Here is an 18,779-nt window from a genome sequence, read left to right on the forward strand (position 1 = left end):
CAGATAAGAACAATGGAATGTTAATCAGCCACCAAAATTCTTTTAATTTGTATCGAAACTTTTGGGGGCCAGTTTTTTACACGCGATTCTTTGATTATGTATTCCGCGACATTTCATTAGATTGATAGAACTTCGTTGTATTGTTGTTTCAGTTTACGATCGATAGTTTGATTGTGAGATTGATCATGATTTTCATCGTTCATTGTGGTTCATGGTCAATTGCCTATCAAGAATAAAGATTCGTGCAAACAGTCAACTTTGGTTTGTTATCTCGATCTGTAAAATAGTCCCCAAACACCTCGTTAACCGCGTTTTGGAGCGAAGCCCCCTTAAATTTGAGAATTTAGATTTTTGGTCGCCGCAAACGCTACATTGACATGTTCGACGAATAAAGGAAGCACGCACTAATATTTTTTGGCTGAGGATGTGGAAGACAAATGACTACACTTTTTTGCCGCAATAGTACGTAGTTTTATTGGTTACAAGGTAAAATTACACACATTCATTCTCGATCTTTCAGAAAACGATTCTTCCATCCGCTTGCACTAGGGGACCTCCTTTCTTCTTTTTGAATAATCGTTAATCAAGTCCATGAGACTTTCCTGAGTCACCACGGAATGTTTGCATTTTCGTTTCGTAGAAGATACTTTGTCACGCTGTTTTTGTTGATGAAAGTATGGTGAATTAAGTAGCTCATTAGGGAAATTAACCCCTAATGGCTGCAAAGTCTCCACTAAGTCCAAAAAAACAAGTTTATTTGTATTGTTGATAAAAGTTAATGCCCAGCCAGTGGATCCTAACCTGCTTGCTCGTCCTACTTGATGAATGTATTCCTCAATAGAAGATGGCATGTCAAAGTTGATCACCTAAAGAGTCGGTAAAGCATTTAATGCCATTACAGATGCTATAAGTCTCGCCAATGCAACTCCTACATCCCTGACATGAATTTTACTATAAAGTACCATAATATTACTGAAAATTCAGTTCTGTCTACACTTAAGAAGGCCAACTGTAAATTTGATGCAAAAGAATGTACCACCAATCTGTATTACATGTACTTGTGAAGTAAATATAGAATGACGTTATTCAACAGTGCAAGAGTTTCCAGAATATTACTCTTTACTAGTAACAAGCTAAATACTCCAAAGAGAAGGCAGATTTCTGAGTAGGGTGGTTGTAACATCTGTATTGACCATAAAAGAAGGAATTTTAGGATAACGTCTTAAAGCACAATTTGTTAACTTCATGTTCATGACTTCTCACCTGTCGAACTTTGGAAAGATCCATTCCCCTACCCAGCAGGGAAGTGCATACAAGAACAGAACATTCACCACCAAGGAACAACTCTAAACTCTTACTCCTTTCTTGCTGTGATTTGTCTCCATGTATCGACAAGCAGTAAATTTTGCAAACCTTCACAAGAAAAAATGGTTTAGTTCACCAGGCATCTGCATTTGCTTTAGAGAAAGAAAGGGTTGGGTAACATTACAACACAAACTAGCTGTTCTCTTCTCTATGCAGTACACTTCTATAACATATTTATTTGTGTATAAGCACAGGGGGCCCATACAATCTGTTTGTGTAGCCGACTGTTGTTTGAAAGTGAAAGTACCAGATTTACCGTTTGCCTCACCTATAGTGATATATTGCTGACTATGTACATAAATCATTGATAAATAAACGTTGAATTACTTTACCTGTGGTGAATAGTCGTCTTTTTGCCTCAAAAATGTTTTTTTTTAGCGATTTTGAGTACGTCCGAGTTCGTCGTTAATGTATAATGCATAAAAGAAAGGCAAGGTCTTTCTTTTAAGCATTACATTAACGACGAACTCAGACTTATTCAGAATCGGTAAAAAAAAAATTTTTTTGAGGCAAAAGGACGACTATACACCATAGGTAAAGTAGTTCAACGTTTATTTATCAATGATTTATGTACATAGTCAGCAATATATCACTATAGGTGAGGCAAACGTCAAATCTGGTACAATCACTATAAAACAACAGTCGGCTACACAAACATATTGTATGGGCCCCCTGTGGTATAAGTCGACCCTCATTTTCAAGGTCAAAAATTGGATTTTTCATCATTTCTAGTTAAAGAAAAATTCAGACCGATAAAAATTTCCCAAATAGCTGATTTCTTATTTCTGAGAATGTATTGAAAACACGGTGAATTTAAAAAAAAATGCAGAGCAAAATATAACCGTGTGCTTTCATGATTTAAGCATCTATGAGCACTTCGATTAACTGGAGAGGTAATTTAACATACTTTGTAAACCGCTTTGAAAATGAAATCTTCATGCATTTAAATAACCTTTTGAAAGGAGATTCAGTAGACCGAAGGAACACCGAAGAGCTTCGAAGGATCGCTTGGTGAAAACACCGCCATCTTAGAAACTACAACTTTGAGGAGCACTGGTAACTAAGATAACTTCACGTGAAAAACTGACGAAACTCGAACACAATTAGTACTCGTTTTGTAAACTCGGTTTTCCTAACGGACTTCAGGCAATTGTTACGCTAATTTCTTGGATTGCTTGGGTCAGGTCTTCGTCTATGACCCGTGTTAAAGTCGAGGGTTACTTTTTTGGGCTGAATTTTCGGTCGCAAAAGGTCGACTTGTACCCGGATGAATACGGTAGTTCTCTTTGTGTGATTGATGGGATGAGGTCACTTAAACTCCTTGTAGAAGAGTACACCTCGTAAAGTAAAGAGAAAACATGGCTAAGACACAAAAAACAAAAAAAAACAAAAGAGAAAAGAAATATGTGTGCTTATTCTATAACAAAATTTCTGAATACCACCTTCTGTATTGCCTCTGCAAGCAGATCAGCTCCCATTTTAGAATTCACAAATACAACAACAGGAGGCATGAAATACTTGGGGTCTTGAAGAAGAGAAAACAAGTGTTTTTTCTTAAATTGTTCCTCTACCCACAGTACAATCTGTTTGACTGAAGCATTTGGTTCACTAGGTGAACCAACAGAGACATACACCGGATCGACAAGCAACTTGTCAGCTACAATTTCAATAGACGTTGGAACTGTTGCTGAGAACATGAGGGTCTGCTTCTCTGCTGGCAACTTGTCAATTACTTCTTGAACCTACCAGAGATGAACAAAAAAGAGAAATAATGATATGTAGAGATCTATTCTGGAGTACAGATTCAATGTTGTGAGATTTTTACCACCACACCAATGGCCAATAAGATGAGACATGATTGAATTGTTGAGAAGAAAAAACTTGGTACTGGCTGCTAACAACAAGCTGACATGAAAACTTACATTTTTTGCAACCTGTGTTTGCTCCTGTTCCAAATACTTAGTGAATTTTGACCCAAACTTCGCAAAAACAAACTTAAGTCAAAAATGTTTTTGAGCACTTGGCAAGATAACTGGAGCAGAAGGCAACAGAACCCAAAGTGAAAAAGTACTTTCTCACCAGGATATACTTGCCAACTTCCACTGGGAGCACCATTGAAAAACTGGCTAAAGATAGGCCGGGTTAGAAGGATTTTGTTGCTGCCCTATATGCCACACAGGCATGATGGGCAGTAAGTTAGTAAGTAAGTTCCACTGGGTTAAAGGGGTGATATTAAACAATGAAGTAGAGCAAGGAATTTTCTGAAGTACTCAATCATATCCAAGAACAACCAAAGATTTTGGAGCATCTGTGAGAGCATCCATTGTCTTGTTTGGGCGAAGTAACTTAATTTACATTTTCATGGACTTAAACTTTTGTTTGATAAGTTCATGTGAGCCTTAAAAATAATTATACTAAGTTACCATCAATAGATCCAATTTAACATGTAGTAAGTGAAACCATGCTAATCCTTAACCAAGGGGAGGGGTAGGGAATCTTAAGATCAAACAGTTTTAAACAGCTAATGGTATGGTAGGTGTGTGGGAAAATTTTTACCTTATGGCACTTTGCTTTTGAAAGTTTGTGCACAGTAGCTTATTGTGACAATGTCTCTAGAGATTTGGGCTTAGTCCTTTCTCACTTTATCAGTGGAAGTTGTTTTATCTGCTACAGTGTAATTTATGGTAAAAAATACACGTACCTGTTGCTCAAATCCCATCTGTAACATGATGTCCACCTCATCCAGGACGAAGACCTTGACAGAAGAAAGATCAACACCAGACTCTACATTAAGTATTTCCCTCATCCTTCCTGGGGTAGCCACAATAATCTGTACACCCGAAGAAAGGCGATGAAGCTGTGGAGGAATTGGCATTCCACCAACCAGCAATGCTGTTTTCATGTTTGGTAGGCCTTGCATCAGTTCCTTTGCTTGCTTCTCTATTTGCATGCAAAGCTCTCTTGTTGGAGACATTATCACACCAAAAGGATTGTTGGATAATCTTTTCATACTGAATGAAAACTCTGGGAAAAGAAAGTAACATGTTAAAAATCATTGTCCATTAAAACAACACTTTGTTAAGTGTTGGGTACTGATGTGAGGGATTCAAATGTGTGTGCCATCTCAAGAACAAACAAGAAATTCAAGTACTGAAGAGTGCAGCAAATTGCAAAATTTAAAATTTCAATTTTCTCAGTACAGAGTATAAGTGCATTTACTTGCCATTGAATCATGAACAAGAAGTCTCTTAACCCTTTATTTGATCAATTAAATTTCATTTTCTTAACTAAATGAAATATGTCATGTATTTGACCTGTAGAGCATAGCAAGTATTGGTAAACAAAACGATCCTTGCAGATGAACTGCGATGAAATTGCAGAAAAGAACCCAAAAGGCAACACAAACACGATAGATAAAAAAGGTACAATTAAGTGAAAGAATAAGGCTTTAAGTTCATCAGTTCAAGAAAACAAGAGGGAAGTCATTGGGGTAGGTTATACAAGTTAGATAAGAAAAGCACACACAATAGACAAAATGAGTATAACCTTCCCAAGAAAAACAAGTTACACGCTTGGAACACAATCAATTATTTTGACGAAAGAAATACTGCATCAAAAGTGTATATGAAGTGGTCCCTTGATTTGGAAAATCTTAAATTAGGGGTAGTTTGATTTGGATTGTATGTGCCTCGAATGCATTACCATAATCTGTAGGAGTAGCTGGAAAGTGATATTCTGGCTCACTAGCATTCATACTTGCTTCTCTTACCAAGGCCCAATATCTTACTGGTGCCTCGATAATTCAACTGGAGACAAATCAACCAATTTAAGAAACTAAGAATTCTTAAGAGTATACTGGACCTCAACAAAATTGTCACAAATTGTAAGAATTCCAAGGGTAGAGGTCAATAAAATATTACACATTTAAAGGAGCACTCTTATGAAACCTCCCTGTAATTTGGAAACCCGAAAAATCCAAATATTTTTACATAAAAAGTTGATTATGGTATCACTGTGACAATGCAATGCAGTCTGGGTTTTTGGAGCTCCGCGATTTTACTGCTTTCCTTTCTGCCTGGTGTTTTGTTCGGTGGCCTACACACTCCTTCATCATGTATAAGCTCACTGGGCTTATGTCGGAACACCTTTATCACAGGAGCATCCGTTTACAAAGCCAAAATCTTAAACTCTTTCTTCAACAAGAGTTTATCAGATTCATTTGATCATGATGCCCTGAGACGTATTTGCATAATCCAAAACAGCTTTCTCTCCTGGGACCAGCCTTTGTTCTTCGACAAGATCATTATCAGTCATGATAAATATACAGTAATTTCAATGTGTGGAAAAACAACAATTCCTGTCTCAAGATCTCCCAAGTGCAGCTGTGGTCGCGTTGCTTATTACTCCAACTTCGTGGCAACAATGCAGATTATTTTACTTTCTGGGGATATTGAAACAAACCCTGGCCATCGAGAAATTACCTTAAACAGGTCCTCAGGCAATTCTATGCAATCCGACAACTTCAAAGTTGACAAAATCTGCCAAAAGTATTCATCTTGGATGATTTGTCTAAATTGTCGCAGTTTAGTACCCATTATGGATGAGCTGAGACTCATATTTCAACACAATAGACCATCTCTCATTTCTCTCACAGAAACTTGGTTAAATAGTTCAGTCGGCGATCATGAACTTACATTAACAGGCTACCAACTGATACGGCGTGACCGCGAGGAACGTTGAGGCAGTGGTGTGGCTGTTTATGTTCTGGATGGAATTAGGTTCAGGAGACGGCATGAAATCGAAGAAAAGGGTTTTGAAGTCTTATGGATTGAAACAAAAATACGCAACACCATCTACGTTATAGGCTGTGGTTACAGAGCTCCAAATTTTTCACCATCAGAGTATTTTAATTATTTGGTCAGAAACAAGATCAGAAACAAGAACCGGAAAGGAAGTAATAATCACTGGCGATCTAAACTGCAATCTTAATGACCTCGACTGCTCACAAATGAAGTGTGCCATCGCATTTTTGGAGTCTAACAGCTTGTCGCAGTTAATATCAGAAAGTACCAGACACTCTCCGACTGGCTCTTCTCTCATCGATCTCTTGATAACTTCAACCCCCGAAATCTTCTCTCGCTCTGGAGTACTACAAACGACCTCGAGTGATCATCAACTGGTTTATGGTGTTATACCAAAAATTATCGCTCCACAAATCCAAAACTTCGTAACATCCCGTAAATGGAGCGAAAAGAAGACCTCCAGTTTCTTAGCTGACTTGAAGTCAAGTATACCTTGGAGTGAGATGAAAGCTACAGATGATATGGATCAGAAAATAGATATAAAATTATGGACTTCTTATTTTAAGAGTGCCCTCAATAAACACTTTCCTATACACAGAAAACGGATGCGACAGAAATCTCATCCCTGGCTTGACAGATCTGTTTTGCAGCTCATGACGAGACGTAATCAGGTTAATTGTTGAGCTTGAACATCTGGTGATCAGGAAATATGGTACTTGTATAAACAACTGAGAAATCGTGTCACCAGTTGTCTTCGAAAACAAAGAAAGGATTACTTTAAAGACCATCTTACCCAAAACAAAGGAAACCCAAAGAATTTTTGGAAAACCTTAAAAGTTGGTGTTACAAGGGAAACAGAAGTCATCACAAATTGAGAAGTTGGTGGTTAAAAATTCCACTCTCACAGAACCCAAGTTAATTGCCGATGGTCTTAACCAATACTTTAAAGGTATAGCGAAAGCTGTCCTCACAGATTCTGGCAGAGAAAATAATGCCTCTGTAGGTGGTAATGTAAACATACATATCCATCAAGAAAACCAGCTTCAAGAATCGTTTGTGTTCAAATCAGTATCCAATGAACAAGCCTACAAAGCGCTATGTTCACTTAAAAACGGGAAGGAGACTGGAGCGGATGGTATTCCAGTTTAAGCTTTAAAACTAGCGTCGGGGTATATTACGCCAAGTATAGCCTACTTGTGTAATGAATCCTTCCATCTCGGGGTATATCCATCTTCATGGAAGGTTGCTCGTGTTACACAACTCTTCAAAGGTGGCGACGCATCTGATTACGATAACTATCGTCCCATCTCTGTATTGCCTTGCATATCCAAGATCCACAAGAGCTTTGCTAACTCACAACTTCAAGAATTTGTGGCAGAAACAGATCTTATCAGTAAAAACCAGTTTGCCTACAAGAGACACACATCATGTAATGTCACACTATTACTCATCATCGATCAGTGGAAACAAGCTATTGATAATAAATACCTAACTGTAGCTGTATTTTTGGACGCACAAAGTGTTTGATGTAATTAACCACGAGATATTACTCTCAAAGCTAAAAATTGCTGGTGTAACTGAAATTACACATAAGTGGTTTGAGAGTTAACTAGAATACTGTAAACAGTATGTTGTCTGTAAGGGCTCAAGCTTAGATATTCTGAACTTACGTTATGGAGTGCTGCAGGGTTCTGTACTGGGACCATCCCTTTCCTCAATTCATTATGACAGTGTGAAATCAGCTGTAGAATTTTCTAACTGTACACTTTACGCTGACGACACAGAAATTCACTCAAGTGACCCAAGCGCTATTCACGCCACAAATTGTGTTAATAAAGACCTGAAGAATGTTAGTAATTGGCTGACACAGAACCAAATGGTACCACATCCTGGCAAATCTGTGGCAATGAAGATTGGTTCACGTCCTGCTTTATGACGATCAGATGACATCGACATCCGCTTTGACGATCACCATCTTAAGGAAGTTAGCACAGTTAAGTACTTGGGTATCCACATTGATAGTGCACTCACATGGATGCAACATCAGGATTATATATGCAAAAATATATGTCCAAAGCTTCGCCTGCTTAACAGACTCTCTCTTTTTCTATCTAGAGAAGTGTTATTAAAGATCTACAAGCAGACCCTACTACCTATCCTTGATTATGGCTCTATCGTGTGGCTTGACTGCCCAAAAGTAATGGTGGATAGGTTGGAAAGACTACAGAATCAAGCTCTTCATACAATACTTAAGGCAGACAGAAGAATTTGTTCCCAAGTGATGCATGAGAAATGTGGTATACTGCTGTTAAGAAACCGTAGGCAATTTCTTTGCTTTCAACTTATTTTTTAAAATTGTGTACAACTACAAAATTAATGTCCCGAACATTGGGTTTCTAATTTGCCAAAACACTCGAGCCTTCCAACAAGAACACTGAGAGATGAACACCTTTTAAATCTTCCATAAAAAAACCGCATGTGGACAAAGTAGTTTCAAGTTTTCTGCTGCAAAGGACAGGAACAGCCTTCCTCTACACCTAAGGAAAATTAGTGACTTTAATTTATTCAAATAAAATATTTATAATTTTTTATTACAATGTGATAAGTGCGCTCATCATTGTTCTGTTCAATGGTATCTAATTTGTTATTCTTTTTTTTTAACATAGTTTTAACATAGTTATATCATATATATGTATGTATATATCTATCACCATTATATATATATATATATATATATATATATATATATACATATACATATATAAGTGAAATAGGCAACGTAGGATTACAAAATTAAATGACTTACCTGTAGGTTGAAGTTTGATTGGGATTCTATCCTGTCATCAGTCCGGAACGAAGGAGTCACATGAGATGCGCGCGCATGCTGCCAGTCAGTCTTCAATGTGAATGGCACAGGATAAGGAACGAAGGAGAAGGGTGGGTGGGTTGGGATGTGACTCCTTCGTTCCGGACTGATGACAGGATAGAATCCCAATCAAACTTCAACCTACAGGTAAGTCTCGTTTAATTTTGTAATCCTATGTTGCCTATTTCGCTTATACATGTATAGAATTTTCTAACTGTACACAAAAGTGTGTATGGAGTTTGACTGATGAGTGGATCAACTTTTGTTGGTCTACGAAACAGGCTGTATTAAAATCCATATGTGCGTAACTTGAGTAGTCCATTTGCTTCTATATATATATATATATATATATATATATAACTGCAGACAGTACTGTTTCGGCCTTCTGGGCCTCATCAGTGCAGTGCTAATGCTAGGATGGGGGAGAACCGAGACGGTCACCCCAAACGACCCAACCTTTGTGGTATCGTCTAAGCCATGCCAGAGTGCTCAAACTAGAGTAAACCAGCGAGCATGCGCAATTGCAATGGCAATGACTCATCCTAGATAGAGTGCGGTGGTATATATATAATGTGTGGTAGGCGGAAAGCAAACAACTACATATACATCCCTACAGACCTGTTTCATGGTTGCCCACTCATCAGGGGATTTTCATGGAAGAATAATGCAATACCATCGCTTATGTACTATACTAATTGCTAATTAACATGGTTTATGCAGTGTGAAAAGTGTCAAGTCAGCTGTTGTGTAGGAGGGCTTTGTTTCTGAGTTGGCAGGAAGAGACGAGTTCGTTACGCTTGTTGAGGGTTGATAGGTCTGGGTGGCAGATGATCAGGAATTTCTTTTTAAGGCATAGGTTGCATCGTTTGCTCGAGCTGTTGTAGGGCAGGTGGGAAGATAGGATGCGCCAGGTGATGGAATAATTGAAGATGTTGTCTTTAAGTGTCCAGATGTGTTTGCTGAGTTAGGTGGAGTTGCACTGTTTTGCATGTCAGAATGATGAGGTGTGGTTGTTGTAGCGGGACTTAAAGTTGCTTGCAGTGAGCCCGATGTATGTGTCTGTTGTGCTGTTGTCTTTATGCGTAATAGTAGCTTGGCATATGACAGATTGTTGGAGGTAGTTTCTGTCTAGAGGGCATGAGTTTTTTTGTCGGCAGTTGCATTTCTTGTTGTTCTTTGCGGTAGAGGTGTCGTTTGTGGCGGTGGTGTTAGTCTTTACGTGGGAGGTGAGGATTCTTTTGTTGTGGTCGTCAATGATTTGTTTTGTATTGTCCATGCAGCTGCAACTAATTTTGATTATGTTTCTGTTGAAAATTCTGCGGAGCTTATTGTCTTTGGGGAAGTGTTTGTCAATCAGCGCGAGGAATTTATATCCGATGTTAGTGCTGGTGTTCTTGGTGAAAGGCGGGTTGTACCAGAGGATTACAATGCCAGAGGATGTTGTTGTGTTGGTGGTTCTTGCATCTTTATGTGTGCGTTGGTTCCTAGTGGAGTGTGTAGCTGTAACCACTGGTGTTTAATGCTTTCTGGTAGGCGGGAGCGGCTTGGTCAAAGGAGGTTTTGTCAGACGAGAGGGATGATAAGCGTTTGGTGATGCCGGCGGGGATGTTTTTCGTGGTGGACGGTGGATGGTTGCTTTCACGGTGAACCTATTGTAGTGTGGTATAAGGTTTGGTATATGGCTGGTAGGTCTTTTGACTGATGTTAAATGTGACGTCCAGGAAGTTGATAACTTGTTTGTTAGCTTCTATGGTGATGCGAAGTCTGTTTGCGTTAAAAATGCGCCATATCTCTTTTTTGATATTTTCAGTATCCCTGGGTGTGGCCTCAGTTGTGGCAAGTCCGTCATCTCGGTATAGACCAATGTTTATGTTGAGATTCTGTAGCTGGGACAGGAGGAAGTTTCCGACAAGTTCACAGGTTTCGGCACCGTTGTAGCTGCCCATGGTTACGTCAAATGTAGTGTTGCCTTTTTTTGCCAGGGTTGCTGTTTGTGGATTAAAATCGAGCTTTTGCATGAATAATAATGTTCCTTTCGTCGGCCGTGATGTTGTCAAAATCAGATGCGAAGTTGAGTGCTTTGTTTAGGAGGTCTAGGCTGATGGATGGGTAGAATTCTTCTATGTCCAAGCAGATGAAGTTAGAGTTATATTTGTTGTCTATAGATCGAAACCAGTTGATAACGGCTGAGGTGTTTTTCCATAGGTTGAAGTTGCTTTTTCTCGCAATGTTGGTGTTGATGCGGTTGAGGATCTGTTTGCTCACTTTGCCTATTTCGGGTTTTGTCGGGTTGATCAGGCGGCATGTCGGTTTGTTTGAGAAGTTTGGTTTGTGGTCTTTAAGTGCTATGAATGTGTCTTTGTTGGCTGTAGTGTCTACCCTGTCATCAATTTGTAGTTTTGTCACGATGTCTTTGTTTGTTTTATGGATTGCTTGCATTGTTGTGGGGAGGGCTTTCTTGTAGGATTTTGTTACATTTTTTTCTAGAAGATCGTTGTATTCTGTGGGTTCAAGTTTGTAGAAGTTAGTAGTTTTGTCTGCTGGGATGAGTAGCTTGGGTTCGTTCTTGATGCGGTTGGTGTCTTCTTTTAGTTTGTTGAGGAAAGGGCTGTTCACCTACTTGAATTTTATAGACTGTATCATCTTGAGCATGTCCTCAAAGTCCTTTAGTTCTTCGATCGGTGGGGGGTTCTTGGTCGATTTGAAGCCGTAGTTCTCTTTCAATGTAGGTGAGGTGTTAGGATTTAGGAAGAAGTGGGCCTTCCAGTGCATTCTGTTCCAGAATTGGCTGGTTTTTTCGATGAGATGTTGTAAATAGTCGTTGCGTGATGGTAACAGAATATTCTTGGTAGAGTAACTGAGGTTTAATTTTTCCATGTTGCGGGTTGCCGTAGAGTGCTCAACAAAAACTTGGAGCGGTGTACAGGGATTGACCTTGGTGTCCGTGAAACAGTGCTCGATACAAATTTGTATCGAGCACTGTTTCATGGACACCAAGTTCAATCCCTCTATATATAATATATACATTAGATACAATGAATATATGAAGTTCATATATTTTTGAACTGCGGTATTAGATACGTATGATGGACGATCCTCGCAGTAAATAGCACTATTTAGGCAATAGCGAAAATCAAACCTGAAAAAAATCAGGCCTGTACGGGATTCGAACCACTGACCTCTGCGATACTAGTGCAGCGCTCTACCAATTGAGCTAACAAGCCAACTGAGAGCAGGCCGTTAAGTTGATTTGTAATAAACCCGTGAAAGTAATAAATGAGATACAATGAATATATGAAGTTCATATATTTTTGAACTGCGGTATTAGATACGTATGATGGACGATCCTCGCAGTAGATAGCGCTATTTAGGCAATAACGAAAATAGCGCTATTGCCTAAATAGCGCTATTTTTGCAATAGCGCTATTTTCACTATTGCCTAAATAGCGCTATCTACTTGCGAAAATAGCACTATTGCGAAAATAGCGCTATTTTCGCAATAGCGCTATTTTTGCAATAGCGCTATTTTCGCAATAATGCTATTGCCTAAATAGCGCTATTGCCTAAATACCGCAGTTCAAAAATATATGAACTTCATATATTCATTGTATCTCATTTATTACTTTCACGGGTTTATTACGAATCAACTTAACGGCCTGCTCTCAGTTGGCTTGTTAGCTCAATTGGTAGAGCGCTGCACTAGTATCGCAGAGGTCAGTGGTTCGAATCCCGTACAGGCCTGATTTTTTTCAGGTTTGATTTTCGCTATTGCCTAAATAGCGCTATCTACTGCGAGGATCGTCCATCATACGAATATATACATTAGCTGAAGAATCAAAGAGGACGCATCAATTCTCTGTTACTCTGAGTTTCACGCCGAAGCACTCATCAGACATAATTTGTCTGACGAGCGCTTCGAGTGCTTCAGTGCGAAACTCGGAGTAACAGAGAATCAATGCATCCTCTTTGATTCTTCAACCCAGCTCTGCTAATGCAGCATTGAGCACTTTATGCTAAGGTAGGCTCTACCCTCACATTTATATATATATATAATTATATAATCTAGGAATGGGATGAAATCCTCATCAACTTGAAAGTGCTTGATAGCTGAACTAGAGCAAAGAAGTATAATCCAAGAGTTGGTTATTTGGTCATTTATTCGCTACTCTGAGTTTCATGCTTCATGCGAAGCAATCATCAGGCAGCTGTCTATAAATATAGATGTATATATATATATATATCGCAAGTCGTTAATGGAACTCTCAGGCCAACAAAGGTGCACCGCGCCAGGAGGATCAATAAAGATTCGCAGTCCAAACCTCACAGCCAACACAAACGTAGAAAGTTTAAAAAATTGCAAGGATGGACAACTTCTGACGTAAAAAATAAAAAATATTTTTTACATCAGAAGTTGTCCATTCTCGCAATTTTTTAAACTTTCTACGTATATATATATATATATATTGTGGGAGGAAAAAGACAAGTAAACTACAAGTTCATCCCTACAAGCCTGTTTCGTGGTCGCCCACTCAACAGGTTCTACGAAAATCAAGTCACACTTTATATATATATATATATATTTTGGGGCGACCCTCTCGGTTCACCCCCATCCTAGCATCAGCACTGCACTGATGAGGCCCAGAAGGCCGAAACAGTTCTGTCTGCAGTTATATATATAATTTTCCATTTTAATAGTTTTAATAGTTTTATATTTGCTGCACATGTATTAATACCAGCGGTTCCTTATGGAATTGCTGATACATTTTTTGCTGGGTAAATAAAGTTTATTATTATTATTATTATTATTATCAAATGTTCACTCGTTAATCGTCTCTGAATTTTTTCCCAAATTGTCACATGGGAAGATCGTCAAATTCGCGATTTCCTTTGACCCACCATTAGTTTACGTAATCAATTGCCAGACTCAAGAAGACTAGGGCGAGTTTTGAGCATGACTTAGATGACTCATTTGACATGCAAGAGTGGTCTTCCATATTCAAAACAGTATTTTGATCGTATATATTGCTTTTATAACACAAGACTATTTCACTAAATTTCACGAGGTTTCCCTATAAATATGAAATGACGCCAACAGTGTTTCGAGTTATCTACGACATAATGGGAGTGACCGCTGACTGAAGATAAGTTGGCCATGAGTCTAAAATTAATGGCGGGACAGTTTTCAAATCGTAATTTCTCACCCTAGAATTGACTTTCAACTAAAATTATTATTGAAAAGGCTTTATTAATCTCTAAAAATTCATATTATAATGAAATAACTGAATTTTTCGGGTTTTCAAATTATAGGGAAGTTTCATAAGAGTGCTCCTTTAAGATTTGATACCATCAATAAATGCTAGATAAAGTTAATAAAAAGCTTTTTGAGCATGTAAAGATGAAATAAACAGTTTTTAATAGAAGAGAAAAGTCGAGTTTCCAGATGGAGATCCTTTCCCATCTGGAAACTCGATTTTTCTCTTCTATAAAAAAAGCTTATTGTGGTTAAAAATGATTTAAAATTTGGAGTTAAAAATTTCAGAAAAAGCTCCTGTCAATGCACTGATCATAGGTGTGCCAAACTCTAGAAAACAAAACTACTTAGATAATCAACTGAGTGGCCTTATAATTGAGAGGAAACTCTAGAAAACAAAACTACTTAGATAATCAACTGAGTGGCCTTATAATTGAGAGGAAACTTTGATTTCATAGTAATACTATGCTCAACATTCACACTTACTGAAAATGATGGATTCAACCTAGAGTAACATCAACTAAATGCTTTTTGAATTTTTTCTTTTCTGAAACACATGAAGGTACAAGCACTCAAATCATCTTAGATTGTAAAACTACAAATAATGGAAAACAGGGGTTAAGGCAGTTTATACATCTTGTATTCAGAACAAGACAAAAAGTAAGAATCATTATCTCTTCGTGACAACCACACTTTCAGTTTGTGAAATTTACAAAGGCATCAGCTGCCATCTCCTGCAATCAACCCCCATCAACACATTGGCAACCCACAGGCACAGAGCCTACATGCAGCACATTAGCTCTTTTTACAGTAAATTCTACCCCCCCCCCCATCACCCTGTCCATGGGATTCGCAGATGGGCTGTTACTATGATGGTCAACAACCATTTATTGCAACATCAGGAGACACTGTATGGCTAAAGCTACATTATTTTTCAACTCTCTCTAATTCCTATTTTTCCTTGATAGCTATTAGTTGCTAACTTCTTATGTAAAAATCTGAAATAAAAATCAATTACATTAGAGCTTTTGTGCACACACCAGACAAATGATAGACTTTCCTGCAGTCAAAATTATCATTGATGTATATGATGATATCTTTGTACCACTTGTGACCGGGCACAGGATTTCGTACACTAACGCTTTTTCGTTAAACGGTTGAAAATAAACGGATTGTAAACGGATAATAAACAGGTAGTAAACGGTGTTTAAACGGTCTGCATACCCATTTAAACGGATAGTCCAAAGCGTTAAACGGTAGAGCAAAGTCCAAAAACGGATTCCGTAAACCGTTAAACGGCCAAGAAAAAAATAAACTGATGGCTTAAAACCTTAAACGGTTGAACAGAATCTATTAATCGATAGCTTAAAACGTTCAGTTAAACGGATGGACAAAAACCTTGAACAGATCAGGAGGGCTAAAGAACAGCGGGATAAGCCATGCACATGACTAACAGAAATCATTGCGAACAATTATACGAATAATATTGTTCTCGAATAATATTGTTCACTGACGTTTCATGCTAATATTATATTCGACTGACACCAATAGAAAACAAAGTAAAATTAAATTACTAGCCTGTGATTAAGCTATCCATTGGCGAGCAAAGCGAGCCGAGAGCGAATCTCGCTCTGGAGAGCTCGCAATGCGTTTGAAAATTTGCATAAAATATAAACAGAGGAAGCAATCTGTCAATCATACCATGCGGACTGAACATTCTCGACAGAAAAAAAATTAGAATTGAGAAGCAAAGTCTTTATTTTTCATGTTCCTACATTGTTTCTTCTACGTATTGACCGATATGAAATCGCACTATCAAGTGAAAAACGTTAAGAAATGGATTATATGTAGGTAAAAATAGCCGCCGATTTTGTAGATTTCACCGTCGGTTAACTATCGAAAATATTTTGCATATACAACTTTCTTTCGCTCATGTTTCATCTAGCGTTCGATTTCGTAAAGTAATTTGTAATTATATAGCTTTTATAAAGCCATGTTCGTTTCCTTTCAATCGACGGAAATAAAAGATGAGAAACCCAATAGCCACCGATTCGGTAAATAGTTTTGCCGTACACGTCTATCGAAATAAATTTGCATAAGCATGAAAACAAATCTCGCTCTTCTCGTGTTACTTAACAAATATCATTCTGTTTTCGTAAGGTAATGTGAGCTCTCGTGTCTCAATATCTGATTGAGTATTCTGCTAATCGAAGACCTTCTCATACCAGAGATTTGCAAACAGTAAGTCGTGGTGAAGACCAGCATAGCCGCTCGATCGAAGCGTGATTGATTTTCAACGGATGCTTCTTGGGACTGTTTTATACCGTTGCTCTTCAAAAACGTTGAACGGATGCAAGTAACCGTTAAAAGGATGGATTTTTTTAAAAACGGATAGGTTAACCATTTAAACGTTTTGTCGAAAACGTTAAACGGATGAAGATAGCATTTAAACGCTTTGATGATCCGTTTTAGACGGATAATAAACGGATAGTAAACGGATGATAAACGGATGGTAAACGGATTATTTCGTTAAACGGTAAAGCGTTAGTGTACGAAATCCTGTGCCCGGTCACACTTTCTCTTGATATAATTGCTGGTTGTTTGTCCTCATCCAATAATAGTTTCTGGTAAACAATTCTTGAAAATTTTTGGTTTTTAAACGTTTTAAAAATGTTTTTTGGTTTCTAAATGTTTTAAAGAGATTTTCATTGTTAATTGTCTAGAATTTACCGATATAGCACAAATCGCAAAGGGATGAGTGCAATAAATTATCCATTTTGCATGCAATTTAGGGTGGAATTCCCTCATCAGATAATGAACTTTCCCATAGAACTTGGAACATTATGAAGGCAATGCTGTTTTTTAACTGGTTTTCCTTTCACTTAACCCTTTCATTCCCTTCAATTCCCAAGATTTCATTCATAATTCTCCTTACTGTCTGCCATATAACTCTTATGATGTTAGTTCTGAGAATTTGGTAGTGGATTTACTGATAATTTCCAAATTGATTTATTTCTTTATTTTCATCACTAGTGTATTTGATGTTGTAATGATATTATAAGGAGAAATTATGTCTTGGTCACTCATGGTAATTAAAGGGTTAACTAATTGGTTTCTGCATCCATACATTTTTTGATTTTAGAGATTTGTTGAAAGATGCATTATCAATCATCTGCTGCCCACCTTCTGGTAATTTTTGAGTATAGGTCATTCAGGAGTGTAATTAAACTGTTCGTTGCAAATTAATAAGACTATATAGTAAACTAACAGTAACTTCATATATTCGTGGTTATATTCCTCCCCGACAAAACGAAATCTAAGCACAGGGCATTTTGTTATACTATCTCAGTACAAACTACAAACATCCATTGACAACTGCGGACTGAAGGCTTTCTGAAGTTATCGTTCATTGAATACAGTACAAGCTGAGAGGATTTACCGATAATTACAGGGGAATATATCATAGAGTAAAAAAAGATGCTCCAAAAAATTATTTGTATTTTTATTCAACCACTTACCAACTTCCGCGTAAATCCTCTGAATAATTGGCACTAAAAATGCCGCTGTCTTTCCGGAACCAGTGTGTGCACCGACTAATGCGTCTCGGGAACAAAGGCTCACCGGGATAACTTGCATTTGAACAGGAGTCGGAGTAGCGTATCCGCAGCGAATCAAATTGCTTTCCAAAGTTTTACTTAGTCGGCAATGCTTGAATTCTAGAATAGGTCTGCTTACATTATTCCCCTTCACCCTTATGTTTAGAGCCTCTCGAATATCATCAACCTTGCTCGCGAATAACTTTGCTATAACCGGATGTTCATTGTATTGAAATTGGAACTTGTTTTCGGCCACTGAAATCTTCGCGATAGTTCTGTTCGAGGAAGCGTTTTTTCGTGATACTCCTCTGTTTTCAGCCGAACTGTCTAGCAACTCTTCATATTCCTTTGCCTGTCTTGCTTTGCATTCCAAACTGCAGACGTCTCTGTCTGTTTGATCCACAATGTAGGCTCCATATCGCCCACAAATTACGCATACCGGTTCTCCAGGTGCTGGCCACCTCTGGTTTTTACTATATGAGACCACTTTCTCTACTTCTTCGTCTTCTCCTTTGTCCATATCATTTCTGCTTATATCTTTGACGCAAGTTTCTTTCACGCAGGACGCAAACAGGTTGGTGGAGGCTCCTGGATCATCACTTTCCACAGGTCTCTGTCTTTCGTTCGTAGCCAATTTTCGTTCATCTATTATCTCTATCTTTGTTAACTGTGATTTTTCAGTAGAGATGGCATTTGACCTATGTGAGAGGTTGTTGTCTACCTTTCTAGTTACAGATCGCGGAACAAACATGGCAGCCATACTCGCTCTTCGGTTTTAGTCCTTCTCATTTCTGGTCAAGACTTACGTATTACTTCATGTAAGAAAGTAAGAGTTTGCGTAGAGGTCAGATGAAGAACAGAGTGCATAGCTGCAACTCTCTTTTTCTGCTAATAAATGT

At 38.1% G+C, this 18,779-nt stretch overlaps 1 protein-coding gene across 1 annotated transcript; it reads right to left on the reverse strand.

The window, feature by feature from the left end:
• Positions 1 to 447: 447 nt before the first annotated feature.
• Positions 448 to 18,640, reverse strand: LOC111320880 (putative ATP-dependent RNA helicase DDX59). The gene is made up of 5 exons (XM_022923617.2): positions 17,803 to 18,640; positions 4,067 to 4,389; positions 2,808 to 3,107; positions 1,264 to 1,413; positions 448 to 866 (listed from the first exon to the last, which is right to left on the reverse strand). Exons 1-5 carry the CDS (start codon positions 18,638 to 18,640, stop codon positions 546 to 548), a joined length of 1,932 nt encoding a protein of 643 aa, XP_022779352.1. The 3' UTR covers positions 448 to 545.
• Positions 18,641 to 18,779: the final 139 nt, after the last annotated feature.

Source organism: Stylophora pistillata, chromosome 4 (genome assembly GCF_964205215.1).
Source record: "Stylophora pistillata chromosome 4, jaStyPist1.2, whole genome shotgun sequence".
Taxonomy (NCBI): domain Eukaryota; kingdom Metazoa; phylum Cnidaria; class Anthozoa; order Scleractinia; family Pocilloporidae; genus Stylophora; species Stylophora pistillata.

Excerpts from the sequence above, each read along its gene's own strand:
- LOC111320880 (XM_022923617.2), bottom strand. The coding sequence starts at position 18,640 with ATGGCTGCCATGTTTGTTCCGCGATCTGTAACTAGAAAGGTAGACAAC. Across the intron at positions 4,390-17,802 it reads GAGGATTTACGCGGAAGTTG|AGTTTTCATTCAGTATGAAA; the intron begins GTAAGTGGTTGA and ends TTCTTTTCCCAG. Across the intron at positions 3,108-4,066 it reads AGATGGGATTTGAGCAACAG|GTTCAAGAAGTAATTGACAA; the intron begins GTACGTGTATTT and ends CATCTCTGGTAG.